Source organism: Eptatretus burgeri, chromosome 14 (assembly GCF_056783735.1).
Source record: "Eptatretus burgeri isolate ZD-2024b chromosome 14, Ebu_testis_v1, whole genome shotgun sequence".
Taxonomy (NCBI): Eukaryota; Metazoa; Chordata; class Myxini; order Myxiniformes; family Myxinidae; genus Eptatretus; species Eptatretus burgeri.
Genome location: NC_140974.1, coordinates 31,900,536 through 31,915,822, shown reverse-complemented (window position 1 = coordinate 31,915,822; position 15,287 = coordinate 31,900,536). Strand labels below are relative to the sequence as shown.

General features: G+C 41.9%; 1 protein-coding gene across 1 annotated transcript; it reads right to left on the bottom strand.

The window, feature by feature from the left end:
* Nucleotides 1-8,342: 8,342 nt before the first annotated feature.
* On the bottom strand, nucleotides 8,343-15,287 carry LOC147012902 (P2Y purinoceptor 1-like). The gene is made up of 2 exons (XM_085854241.1): nucleotides 14,409-15,287; nucleotides 8,343-9,757 (listed from the first exon to the last, which is right to left on the bottom strand). The coding sequence occupies exons 1-2, from the start codon at nucleotides 15,285-15,287 to the stop codon at nucleotides 9,515-9,517; spliced, it is 1,122 nt and encodes a 373-aa protein (XP_085710367.1). The 3' UTR covers nucleotides 8,343-9,514.

Here is a 15,287-nt window from a genome sequence, read left to right as displayed (position 1 = left end):
GAATGAGTTCAGCACTGAAGGTGTGTCAAGGCGAGGCCTGCCCAAGCTATGGTTTGATCGCAGATCCACATTTTTGGTGTTTGCAGACCAAAAATTCAGATCCCTGTAACCTGTGAGATGAAACCTTTAGTTCTCACTGACAACCAACCTCATCCTGCACAAAAACCGTGCTCACATCAGATTCAGAAATTCAGAAAACTCAATGCTTGGCCTACACAAGGAATTGGATCCTGCTCCAGGTACTGGCCAGAATACTCTTGTAAATGATCATATAGAAATTTAAGCATACTAGTATGTGCCCGTACGTGCGTGGCCGTACGTGCAAAAAAAAAACAAAAAAAAACTTTCAAACCACGTGCCAGAAACAACCACACAGGCCGTTCCTTGGCTCTCGCGTGCCCGTATGTGCATGCCCGTACGTGCGTGGCTGTACGTGCAAACCCCCCCAAAAAAAATCTTTCAAACAACTACACAGGCCATTCCTTCGTTCTCGTAAACGACGACTGGATTGGGGCATTGTGTTTATCTATAAATGTGCATAAGAAATCGAGAAATTATTAGAATACAGTAAGTCATCACCATCCGGAAGTGGTGCGTGCCCGTACGGAATGTTCACATCATTCCACGAATTATCGCTTGCATTGAAGTATCAACTGCTGTGATACTTCCACACACAAAGTTAATTAAAATCCAAATTAAAATCAAGTTTACCTCCCTGTCTTTGCTTGCCATGACATTCGCTGCCATTGACCATTGCCACTCCTACGCCACGGTAACTAAATGGTGCCCTTTCCCCATCGGCCACGCCTACGCAGCAACGTGTCTTGTCATTGGTTTGGTAAACAAATGGCCATAACTTGGGAAGCACTTGTCCAATTAATATCAAACCTTGAAAAGGCACATACTCAGGTCCCCAGCAATATACCTGGCAAGTTTCAATTCGATCGGACCAGGGGTTGTTGAGAAACAGCGGTCACAGACACACACACACACACACACACACACACACACACACACACACACACACACACACACACACACACACACACACACACACACACACACACACACACACACACACTGCTGGAATTATAGATAGATTTGCGTCTACAAACCCAGATCGCCTGCTTTACACAGCAGTCTGCTGCTGGGTGCCATGTTTCAGGTGTAGTCGCTGGTCCTGGTGCTACTTTCTATCATCAACCTTTTCCAGATGAAGGTGACACTGACAACAGCCAGTTTTTCTGTCAGAGCTTCCACCTTCTGAAGCATTCATTGCCTGCACTTGCGGAATCCACGTTTTGATCCATTGCCTGTGCTTGGTGATGCATCTCATGCAGAGGAGCTTTTGAATTAAAGATTGGTCTTCACTTGTGGTATCATACTTGAATTGATGGAAGGGGCTTTGCCCGCGACTCTCGAGTCCCTCTATCTCATGATTACCTGGTGATTGCCATATCAGCACCTCGAGACAGCTGTGTATTATCTCGAACTAGCAGAGTACCCGCCTGACGGGCGGTCTTGTTCCAAGCATGCAACACTTTCTTCTGACGGATACCTTTATTTGGGCGGTGTATAGGCAACTGTCAGTTAGGTATTGGCAAAAAAGAAAAAAATAACCGTGGCTATTTGCATGAAGTAAAAACATACCTACTGCTTATAATTCAAAACACCACACTGCACTGGAAAACGAGGGGACAGGAGGAATACTGCACTGTAAATGGTGGAGACTTGCAATACCCTCCACCACCTGGAGGTGGCGCTACACGATACACATTTACATGGAGAAATTGAGTCACTCCCCACTCCCCCCACCCCCCTCCCCCCCTCCAAAATCACCAAAAAAAGATAAAAACACCCCTATTCACTAATTGTGGCTATGCTGATCCTATGTAGCAAGTCTGAATGTCATCAACCCAGAACTGTAGGAGGAGTAGTGCGAAAAACAAGCACACACAAACACCGGTCCGTGAATTATTGTAAGGATTCAGAACACCTGTGGAGGCCTCTGCAGGACTCAATGTGTGTCCCAGTTTGAACCTTTTGTGGTTAAAAATGTGAATGGATAAAATATTAATTACAAAATCATGAATGAACAGCAATAGTTGTGAATGAAGACGCCAGGCTTGTTTCTGTTCTTGGTTTGAACCGAGATAACAGACATTGTCCTCAGGTTTTCAGAACCGACCACAACACCTCACAAGTTTTATATTGGAATTCTGAAAGGGTCATTTGCTTTGTTTTGGCAATTGCTTGGTCCATAGCAATAGTTTACGTGATATGAACCCGACACAATTTGACACCGTGTGGTTGAGCAGCCAGAATGTCCTCAAAACGGTGTATCTCATCAATAGGTCTATATCAAAACCAGAAGGGCACTCGGTATATATATATATATATATATATATATATATATATATATATATATATATATATATATATATATATATATATATATATATATATATATATATATACACATATATACATATATACACATATATACATATATACACATATATACATATATACACATATATACTTATATACACATATATACATATATACACATATATACATATACATATACATATATACACATATACATATATATACATATACATATATACACATATACATATATATATATATACACATATATACATATATACATATATACATATATACACATATACATATATACATATATACACATATATACATATATACACATATATACATATATACACATATATACATATATACACATATACATATATACACATATACATATATACACATATACATATATATATATATATATATATATATATATATATATATATATATATATATATATCTGTAGTTTTAGCCCTGTCACTCAATGGTGAAGAATCACTTAAAAATATTCTCAGATCCAGATTCAGATCTTTCCCAAAATGGAATCAATTCTTCCTTATTACAAACCCAACATGCCCAAGTTTCATCCGAATCCATCCACAACTTTTTGAGATTTTTTTTCACAAAAAAAAACCAGACAGACAGGGCTGAAAACATAACCTCCATCCACCTTCGGTGGTGGAGGTAATGAGATGTAATGGCAGTGTCAGACCTTTACACTATTTTCTTTTTTGAAAGTTTTTGAAAGCCCCCCCCCCACCCTCAAAAAAACCAATTCATGGTTATTTATCATTACCTGAGGTTTTTCAGTGTGCCAGATACTATTTATCCACTTTTTGTCCTTTCATGTTCGAGAAGTGTGTTCAATTCACCTTCGGGACCAAGGTTCATAGAATGGCTGTATCAGAACTTTCATTTATGGAGGAGCGGTTTTATTCTCGACATGTCCAAAAAGGATAGTTCAGAGGAAGTGTACCCTCCCATGGGCTGTGTAGTCTAGGTTCAGTGCCTGTTGGGAATGGACCGAGCAACGACAAACCATTGGTGTGGTGGGCGCTTCATCATTTTAGTGAAGAAGTTAAGCTATAGTTATTTCACATGCTAGTGCTTGGTTGGTGGATGTTGTTATAAAGACCCTGATGTACCTTTTGAAAATAGTACACCATTGTGTGCCAGTCCTTGACAGCCAAGTTCCTTATGCCTGCTCTGACTGTCACTGTGAAGGCAATGGCAAACCACAGTGTATACCTTCTGAAGAAGCTGCTTCAGCAGCAACAATGCTCCTGTTGAGAAGTTTGGCTTGGGATGTTTGGATTATTTCCAGGAAGTTCGTTTGGCAGCTCCAATAGTTCCTTGTTCCAAATGATTCCTCCATTTATATTCTTTCAGTGTCCCTCATCTACCAGGCTTGAATGTTGTGGACTTTCCCTGAATGGCATGCTGGGATGTCTACCATGCAAACTGATATGTATGAACACATACTCTGCCATGGAACTGATGCCATCGATACGTAGAGAGGGTCATCTACTGTTTATGTTTAAGAAGAGTAGGAATTGATCTTGTCCAGACCAATTGTGGTGGAAGAGTAAAGACTGGAAAGAGTGAACAAGGGAGGTGTGAAGAAGGTAAAATCAGGAATTTTGTCTATTTCCTGTGGGTTAGGGTTAGGGAGTGGCAGTAGGTTAAAAACAATAGGTGTAAAAGATACAGAAACGCACCTTTTTTGAGAGGGTGTGATTTCTTGATACAAGTACCAGAACCATCGATCGATAATGCGGAATAATCTACAATAACGTTGGTCAATATTATTATAATTTGGAGTGACCGATAAAAAAAGGGAATTAAGGCTTAGCAAACATACCGTAACACTGTATTCCCAAAAGACAAGGGACATTCTTTTCTAGTTGAAAGATTCCATTGTTGTCAAACCTTAAAGTGAAACAAAAGTCAATGTTTAAAATGCAGAATGACTAGATCGGAAAATTAATCTGGCAGGATAGCATTACTACCCTCTGAGCTGACTCTGAGGTAGTGTTAGCACTACCCTTTGAGTTGCTCAGCCTGGGTTGGAATCTCAGGCCAACTATAAACTGTCATCCTGGTGCAGGGTGAGGCATCAATGCGTACGTCGTCCATCAGAAAGACCTTAAGCTGAAGGACCCATCTGCGAGCATTAGTTGTTCGTGGACGTTAAATATCGCACGGTGTCTTCCGTGAAGAGTTGGGAAGTTATTGCCTGCACCCTGAACAAATTATAAATTTCTGCCAGTCAAACATCAGGCATTGCCACCCTGTTCTAGACAGACTTTGGCTACAGAACCATTTCCTCCAGCCGACCACACAAGACATTGGGAATAATTGGCAGCGTTAAATAAGGACAACGAGATTCGGTAATTATCAGAATTCACGTCATGTCCAAGATGGCCAACACGTGGCCAAAAGGCAGCAATATATGGCTCAAAGGTGAGTGTGCACCTCTACGCATGGGTATCCTGCCAGGACTTTATAAGAACATAGAATGAACTAGAAGGGCACTCAGTGGAGCGCGTACCTCCACCAGGCTGAACAGTTTACATTTTCTATCCCACTTGATTGGCTGGATCTGGATACGGACCTGAACCAAAATCGAATCGGCTTGTTCTTCTCACCAAGCCAAATCATCTAATAAGTTTTGTCATATCTCGTCCACAACTTTTGGAAATATCATGCTATATAATTATCGGTTTTGGCCCCATCTCTCGATCATAAAAAAAAAATCACCTTGAGATTAAAAAGAAAAAACTTGTATCTGTATCCAAATTCGGATGTTCACAAACATCTAATCAGTTGGTCCTTGTCACACACTCAACTTGCCCACCAAGTTTCATCCAAATCCATCTACAATTTTTTGAGATATCATGCACACAAACAAACAAATAGACAGACAGGGGCAAAAACATAACGTCCGCCCATCTCAGATGGCGGAGGTAAAACTATGATGACGAGAGCATGCAGTTATGAGTTCCTTCAATTTGCTTTTTCCCCTAAAAAAAAGTAGGGTTAAACATCCTGGATACAACCAGAAGAGGGTGCAAGAAAACCCCGGAGCAGATTTAATGAGAAAAGCACAAACGTTACATCATATTATTTCATGTAAACAATATTGCTTCAAAACCAATTGATGCAATCAATTCATAAATCTATTAAACAAAAGAACTTGTATAAAAATAAAGAATCAATCAAGTGCCGTACAATCTTTTTACATCTTCGATGACGCATTTCTTCGTATTAACAAAAATGGGACATGAGACTCCTGTTTGAATTCACATCAAGCATGTCCCCGTGTAATATTCATCACAGATAGTGCCCACCAACGCTTCAAGGTGATGCAACCAAATTTGTTGTTTCAGTTTATGGAATGACAGGTCAAGATCAGTCAAGAGTATACACCTGCAGGAGAAAGGAATAATGTATACACGACATATATGATTCATGGAAGGAGACAGATTGGCCTGCTGGTTCAGAGCGGGAATCCCTGTAGGTAAGACCACATTTGCCTGCATGGAAAAGCATCCTGCATGCAGGTACATGTCCAGACGTGACACATCAGGACACACCCTAGTTATTCAACACAAACTGCTTTTTCGTCCTAGATTCCAGCCTTGCTCACATCATGAGATGCGCAATCTTGGTTTGATTTCAACAGGAATCGCACCTGAGTGGCGTCACATCCTGGGTTTCAGCCTAAGCCATGCCCCGTACCTATCGGTCTCTCTGTGTGATTTTACGGATTGTTGAGTGCGTACTTCTTCCTTTGGGAGAGGTTGACTCAGACAAACATCAAGGGGATTCCAGCCCATTCACGATCCTAGCTCAAAACATGTATATCATGTCCCAGCTCGCTTCTTATGTGGTTAGAAATCAGAGCCGAGTCATTTGGGATTAGGGATCCTGAATATTATGGAGACAGTCAGCTTTATATCAATAAGATTTAATTATTTAATTTTAAAAGCAAGGCTGCAGTACAGCCTTGAAATAAGTGGTGGCTGCAGTGTTGCAAAAACGAAGGAGATGTTTGTTGCGAAATGGACTAGATCTTGAGGAACGTTGTGTGTGGTCCGCTGACGAGAGAGACCCGCATGGACTTACGCTAACAAATCCAACTGAGGTTCGATGAACTACAGCAAGTTGAAGATGCGTATGTACCGGCATCCTGTAGATTGCCCGACAGTAGAAGGGATCCTAAAGATCCTCACACATTTCGAGGAAGCCAAACATTTTTCTGGGATGAAAACTTACACAAAATTTGATAAAGAAACAAACAAGTCAGGAAGGAAACACACTGGTGAGTTAAAGACAAACGGATGTCTTAGAACTGAATGAATCGCCTTTGTACGATCTTCAGAGTGATTCGAATCATCCCTGGAAGCACCGCCTGGGGGCGGCATAGTAATGTCCACCCTGAATCTTGGATCTCGGTTACTATCCAAACACCAGGCTTTAGGATGTCCTTCAACTTTGATGATTTTGGAATGGAAACTTGTAAATGCATTCAATTTAAACTTGACTGAACAGCGATAGTACGTTATTAGATGCCAATTAGTTAATCAATTAAGTTCATCATTGTAAGCTGCTTGCTAATCACGGTACACCTAACAAGTACAAGATACATCTGGTACACCAAGCAGGTATGAAGTTGGTAGTACATCTAACATGCAGTTACAAGATTCGTAAAGCAGAATTAGCAGGTACGAGGTTAGTAGTACACCCATAGGTACGAGGTTGGTTGTACACCTACAGGTACAAGTTGGTTGGTAGTACATCTATCAGGTACAACGTTGGTTGGTCATACACCTGACAGGTACAGGGTTGGTTGGTCATACACCTGACAGGTACAGGGTTGGTTGGTAGTCCACCTTACATGTACAAGGTTAGTTGGTAGCACACCTACAGGTACAAGGTTGGTTGGTAGTACATCTAACATGTACGAGGTTCACAGCACACCAACATGCAGGTACGAGATTCATATAGTACACCTAACAAGTACGAAGTTCACAGTACATCTAACATGTGCTGGAGTTGAATTTTCATGCAAATAATACACAAAAAGCGAGACATTGACAGTCACACCAAAGCGATCCGATCCGCATTCCTGATTTCCACGTGGATTTTGTGTCATATCATTTGACCAAGTTTAGTTAAAGTCCAGCTAGGTGGGTAGAGTGTAAGCCCAAAGGGGTGCATAGTTGGGCTCAGGTGGTTACTTTCATCAAGACCATGTAGCTGTGGACCATCTGAAAGATGTTTTTCAAATGCTCTCACAGAATAAGACAGAATAACCGGATTGTGACACATTGACATCTTAATCGAATCACTAAACAGCAGTTAAACCAATTTAAGGTTCGTTTTCTGCTTTCCAGCTTGTATTCAGCTCTACGTGGAGCGTTCAAAATGTCCTCAGAACGAGATACAATATGTAATCCAAGAAATGGGAAGGTTTTTTTTTATTTTTCAAGGTGGAAGGATCACATCACATCAAGTCAGAGCCTGTTGTGGGTCCAGGACGATAGGCCTCTCTCAACTCACGTTGGGGGTATTGGCATACTTGCCAAATGCAGGTTGGTGAGATTTTGGGTAAGATTTTGTAACTTGTTCAAGGTGGCAGCGATACCTCGCCTACTCTGGGTGATCTTTAATATCCACCAATAACAAGTGTGGGAATGTGGGTCCTCCAGATTCAAAGCATCCATTGGATGGACAATTGTACGTAATGAAACCTCACCTTGTATGCGAAACACCAAGATGACAGTTTAGATGTGGGTCGACACTGGAACCCAGACCAAACAGTTCAGAGTGGAGTGCATATACTTCTGGGTGATCCTCGGCTATCCTACCAGCTCAGATAGAAGTATCATCATCATCATCATCATCATCATGGTACCATGCTTTATATGGAGTGTCAGTGCTGTTGAAGAAGTTTATTGGCTCGGGGGTTGTTACAATCCCGGAGGAGTTGCCACTCCGACATAGGATTTTGTAATTTGTTCAAGGTTCCGGCCAGTGATAACTCACCGACTCTTTGCCAAAGCCACCATGGAATCTTTACTCTTCACCAACTAATGCCACCAGACGGGGCGACCGCTTAACATCCATCCGAGGGACGGCCACACATTGATGCCTTGCCTGCAAGACACCGGGATGACAGTTTATAACAAGGTCGGGATTCGAACCCAGGCTCTAAACAGCTCAGAGGCGAGTGTGCATACCTCTCCACCATCCTGCCAGCCCTCAAGTACATCGCGATTAAAAAAAAAAATATATATATATATATATATAATTCTTACTAATCATGTGTACTTACACCCCACTCTATTAAATATGTATGTATGTTTGTATGTGTGCATGTATGTAAATCTGAAAATCAGAAAAAAAACATGGCTGGCCCAATGACCACCAAATTTTGCATCCATGTTGGTAGTACCCATGGTCAGGTTATGGGCAAAAACAAAATGCTGGGAGAAGAAAATTTGCCAATGCTCCCGAAGGGAGCAGGTGTTTCCATGTGTTGAAAAATAAGGCATAAAATGTTGGAGTTTCTGAGACTATTATGATTATCTTCATCCCATAACTTTTTGAATGCCCCACTTATCTACAAATCAATTTACAACATGTCACAACGTATAAGCCTGCAACAATGAAGCACCATCTCTGTACTTTTAAGGAACACCTTTATCATGAACAACTATGTGTTAGGACTATCCCATTAAAGGGGAGTACCTTTTTCAGTGACCCAACTCAATAAGTTACCCTTTTCATTTTCAACAACCAAGCAAGTTAGTACAATTTCTTCAAAAGTATTTGGAGACTTCACAATGTTGTCTTCCATCAAGTCTGTTGCTTTCAGCCTCCTTATCCAACCTCGAGCTTTTTTTGGAATCGTCTTCCTGTTCTCGTGATGCGTGATGGACATGATTTACAATTTGGTTGCATGTGCAATTTGATCGCATTGATTTGTCCTCTGTTATGATTGCAAGTAATCCGAGAATCAAGTCTCACACCACACCCTCATTCCATCACTTTTAAAGCCAATGCTTCCCACCTACAGGTGGTCGGTAAAGTTTATTCCGACCCAAACTTATGTCCTAAGACCAGATTCACGGCCACCTTGCATGTAATTGAGAGGGCAGGCCGCAAGAGGTTTTGCGGTTGCTGTTTCATTGGAGATCGACTGGAGCGTCAGAGGGCTTCTGATGGTCTCGTTGCCTGATGTTTCATTTCGCCGGGTCGTCCACCGCACCTGGCGACGAAACGCATCGCCGGCGAGGAAGTAGAGAACAGGATCCAAGCAACTATTGATGCTCGCCATGCCGCGCGTTACCTGCAAACACACATTCTCTCAGTTAGCTGTCACGTTAGCTTCAAGAAATAGTGACTGTAGTCGTACCATTGACAAATATTAAATATTAGTTCAATGACGAGGAATTTCAAGGCATGAGGAGACAATTAGGCCCATCAAGCCTGTACAATGATTGCCAACCTGTGGTTACTTGAAAAATGTATGTGTATCGACTCCTCCTTTGTTATGATTGCAGGAAAAAATCATGTATGTGCACACAAATTAAGGCAGAAGCTTCTGACAAAGGTAAAAGAAAACGTGTGTTTATACTCGTTGCCCGGTGTAGCTGTCCTGGGTTCAAATCCACATCGGTTCATAACGCTTTGCCAAATGACTTCAGAAGAGGTCATTGTTTAAATGTACTATTCAGTTGGATTTTACACCTGGTGATGTTCACATATGGGCTTTCAACATTGCGTTCTGTCTTTTAAGGGTCATGATCAATTTTAGAGTATTCTCACATTGTAATTCTGTCTTGATCCTTCATTTCAACTAAATGGAGATCAGGCAGGCAGATTACTCTCTCCCTGAAGATCAACGATGAGGTCGCTGTGGATTTTTACTGACAATAAAATGGCGATGGAACAATTGTCCTGAAACAATCTCTGTTTGCTGAAGGTGAGAATTTAAATCTCTCATGGAGTTGCGAGCTGCCTTCCGATGATGACCTCTGTCCTGCCGGTGCTGCGTCCTCACAACTAGGTCACGGCCATCGTTATCGGGCAATCAAAAGGTACACTGATCGTTGAAAATCTGATGCACGATTTCCGATGATATTCTAGACCATAAAAACCTAACCTGGGGCCAACCAATTTGCTTGTGTGAATGGCAAAGGTGGTGGTCTGCACTCTTTACGGAGCATCGTGTCGCTTAAACCAAGTGGTGACTGCTTCTGCGGTTGAGAACCGATCTTTGAAAGGTTTCCACTCTATCACAGGGTGAGGACATGTTCTGCCCTGAGCAGTCATGGCATTTGAACCCACATCAGTCAAAGCAATGCAACAACACTTTTCCACTCAACCACAGGGACGATGATTGTAAAGGGAAAATTCAACCCCACGTCATTCCGGAGCATTCATCAACTTTATGGGTTCCTCTCGCCCTGCAGCCCAACTTCAGGCAGTTATATTATTACCGTATTTAGTCGTTGGGTGGCATGTCGGACATTTCCCGGAATTTTTTCAGGCAAACAGTGACAAGACTAACAGCAAACAACAGCGACCAAGAAACGAACTTTGTACCGATAAGATGAAAAATAACACATTCCAAGGCTGTCCTCAGTGTTTGGATGAACAAAGTAATCACAATAACTGCTTGAAGATCACTTTGGGACCAGGGTAGTTCAGAGGCAGTGCTATTGCCCTTGAGTTGTCTGGTCTGGTTGCAATTCTTGATAAGTAACATCACACTGGTGCTATCACCAATGGTGACGTCATTGCTTTCTGAGGTCACGTTGGTATTGCCACATTGGCACAACGAAAGCAAGTTTCCGGAGGCTCTGCCAATCTGAGGCAACATTTCATGACCGGTGGAGCATACAAATGGCTTTCCTTTTCACGGTTTTGTGGAAGGAAATTGATGACAAGCAACACAAAACACAACCTTTCCACTTCCAGTTCCTCTCTTCATCCTGTTTGCATCTGAAACGTGATACAGGAATTTAGTAAGCCTCATCTGGAATATTGTGTACATTCTTGGTCACCACATCTGACGAAGGACATGGTTGGGATAGAGGGGCTCAGTTTAGAGTGAGTGGATTGATTCCGGGCCAAGCTAGACTAAGCAATGAGGAACAGCTGAAAAAGACAGGACTGTATAATTTCGTAAGGATGGGGGTTACGAGTAAATATGTTGGAGATGTTTAAGATAATGAAGGGTAGAGACAAAATAAGTGCAGAAGAATTATTCAACCAAATGGACAGTGATAGAACCAGAGGCTATAGTTTGTGGAAATAAAAGGAGAGTTAATCAGGACGGTAGTCTGGCAGGTGTCTTTCTCTCAGAGTGGTGAATGCCTGCAATGGTCGTAACAGTTGAGTCAGTGGCTAGAAGGGTGTACCACTTTTGCAAAAGTAGATGCTGGAATGAAGCACTATGTGCCTATCGATTTCACTAGTGAAGTTAGGTGATCGACCAAAGTTTGAAAATTTTCCCGCCTTTTTTGACCGCGGGCCGCCATTTTGAAATTTCAGGAAAAATCCATATTTTTGGAAATGATATTGATTTTTGAATATTTTAAAGAATATATTTCTCTGTGTTTCGATGGCCGAATGCACTTCAGTGGGCACCAGTATGATAGTAAGTACCTGTAAATATTGTTCACAACTTGTCCCAACATTTTGAGAAGGGGTTGCCATTTTGGAATTTCACTGAAAATCCCATATTTTGACAATTATTGCACAGCACATTGTTAGGCATTTACAGAATATCAGTAATAGCGTTTTCATAAAGACATTATTAATGACAAATGAGAGCATGATCAATTAATTATGAGAACAACCAAATATGTTTTAAGCGACATGGTTTTCATATATTACAACATAACAATCTAGCAAACAAGCAACCACACAGATATCTTATAGAGAACATAGCGTTTGTTTTGTAGAGTCTGGGTAAAGCTTCCTGTGCTCTTACACGCACTCTAGCAATGCTTGACGTTGTTTCTCATCATTGCACATATGAATAAAGTCAGACACTAGCTTAATTCCTCTTTCAGCGAGATCATTTACGACACTGTCTCTGTTTCTTTGTTCCCCACGATTTTGTGCTTCCCTCTCTTGTCTCCTGCCTTGTTATATGTTTCTGTGTTTTAGCTCCTACACAAGCCTCGACTTGGTATACAATTGTTTTTTTTTTTTGTTGAACAAAACGTCTTCCCACTCTTCAATGAACGATTAACCTTACCGACCCCAATAACCTTCAACTTCTCCTTGCTTGTCAATGAACCGAGATTTTGTATCAAAAATATAGAATGCTCGGATAAAATGAACATTATATTGCAGCACATTTCAGTCCATAAAGTACGTCCACCTTATAGTTCAGTGTACAATTGTATAAATATCCGAGAATCCTTATTTGGTATGGGGAATACCAAACACGATCCTCGGATATTTATACAATTCGGTATCCCCCAGAAGGTATTCCGCAGTTACATGAATATACTTGTCCCGACAAGGTGGATGCTTTGAAGGTATGTGCACATAAACCATTGGGACGGCCATTTCAGGACACGTGCTTTGGAAACTGCATGCCACTCAGAGGCTTCTGATTTGTCCAAAAAAACATAAGAATCACAAGGTGACTAGTCTGGTCTGTGGGAGGGATGATTTAGAACTTCCCAACAGATTTCCAGTAGAGTAGCAGCGATGAGGGCGAACATTGTTGTGAAGTTGTCATTCTGTGAGTCAAAATAGATGGCTGTATTCTGAGTATCTCTGGCTCCTCCCATCGACTAACAAGTCACTGGATCGCTGTGCATTGATGGCTTTCTCACATTCAATAAATTCCACACTAATTGAACTGTCGGGATCACAAAACCCCAATTACCGGTGCGCTGCCAGTAAAAACATTCAAGATTACTCATCAATTTGCAGCAATTTTTGAACTCATTGCACCATTGAAACACAACTACATCGAAGACACACATCGATGACTTGTGCAGACAGTTTCCTGTGAATTTCAGACATTTTGATTTTCTCTCTCACAAGGAAACGAATAATACCCCTCTGTTCCACAGCACACGTGACTGCATTGGCGGCCATCTTAGTTTTTACCCAGAATGCTTTGACCAGCGTTGATGCACTTCCTGTATAACTCGCTCAAGGTAGACAATATCATTGCACAAAATTTCAGCATTGCGAGTTATCGTTGTGACGGGGGCGATGCAAGGTCTCCGTCGACCTTCAACGACCGCAGCACATATGAGCCACTGCGTGCGAGGAGACGAGCTATGTTAAGTGCAGTTGAGTTTTGGTAGTTGATGGAAAGCATACTGTTATTTGATTGGACTATAAGCCATAAAATATTTTCAAGCTTTACTTTAGCACAAGAATCTGTTCTGCCACACAAAATGTGACCATTACAGTCAGCACGGATTCCAAACATTCCTCGTGGCAGACTCCCCAGGTTGTATTTTTAAATCAAGTACAAGTTCTTCCCTTTCCATGTTATCATTGTTCAAAATGGATGATGCGGGTTCTGAGGAAGCTTTGAAACTGCGTGGTTGTGGTCAGAGAGCGTTTTCAGAAAGTTATGAACAACAAAGAATCTCAAAAGGTGTCCAATGCTTTCTCGCTGGTGTTTTACCCTTGTCCTCAAAAAAAAATAATAATAATAAAAAATTGTCCCCTGTTGAGCCTGAAGATACATAGACAACATTCCTTCCTTGAAATTTCATGTTCAGGAGAAATGATTCAACCTGCGGATTGCAAGACGTACGAGTCGACGTTGTCTTTTTTTAATCGATACTTGTGAGTGTCCGTAAGAGTGCACCAGATGGACAATGACTTTTGTGACAGAAAAACAAATGAGTTGAACGGTGTTAGCAATGATAACCATATAACCCAAAACTTTCATTCTGTCATTTAGAGAAAATACGAACAATGTAAAAATATTCCCATGCAAACAAACTCACCTGGTAGGTGGCGTAGATTGTCCGAGATATAGAACACGTGCTGGGCTTCAGGCCGAGATGTAGACGTGACCAGATGTTGAGACTCCGCATGATGTGGTAGGGCAAGAAACAGAGAGAAAAAGACACCAGGACGACTGCGACCAGCCACAATGATCGGGAACGCAAAGAGGCACCGCGCCGCCTCACACGCTTCCTCAGCGCTCGCACGACGCAACCATAGCATACGAGTGTGACCAGAAAGGGTAGGCCAAAGCCCAAAACAGTGAGTACTGTGTTATAAGTCTGATAGGCCGTGAGGGTATCCCTGGGAGCTGTGTCGTAGCAGGTCATGCCGTTGCTTTTGTTCCTACCCGTGTCTGAGAATACGACACTAGGCAGCAAGAGAATTGTGACGTAAAACCAAACGCAAAAGCTGATGACGATCGCATGTCGTCGGTGGAGGCGACCGAGGGCACGGAGCGGATGTACAACACCGGCATACCGATGCATGGAAATGCACGTCAGGAAAAGGATGCTGCCATAAAGGTTGAGATGGAAGACGAAGCGCGAGATACGACACAGCGCCTCACCAAAGGGCCAATCCGTTTGGTTGATGTAATAAGAAATGAGGAAGGGTAGCGTGGTGATATACAACAGGTCAGCGAGTGCCAGGTTGAACAGGTAAATGGTGATCGCGTTCCACGGTCGCATCCTGGAGGAACAGAAGAAGCCGAGAGCCAACAGGTTGCCTGCCAGGCCGAAGATAAAAGAGATACTGTAGAATGTTGGCAGGACGACATATTGAAAGGCCTTGTCCAAAAGGCATGGCATGGACGAGTTTCCACCATCTCCGTCCGGTATAAAAGTCATTAAGTTATTTACGATGATTTTGCTGTTCAT

Bases quoted from the DNA above. Each gene is read 5' to 3' on its own strand.
- LOC147012902 (XM_085854241.1), bottom strand. From the start codon at position 15,287: ATGAACAGCAAAATCATCGTAAATAACTTAATGACTTTTATACCGGAC. The intron at 9,758-14,408 runs GTGAGTTTGTTT...GTGTGTTTGCAG, and splicing joins CAATCTACGCCACCTACCAG to GTAACGCGCGGCATGGCGAG.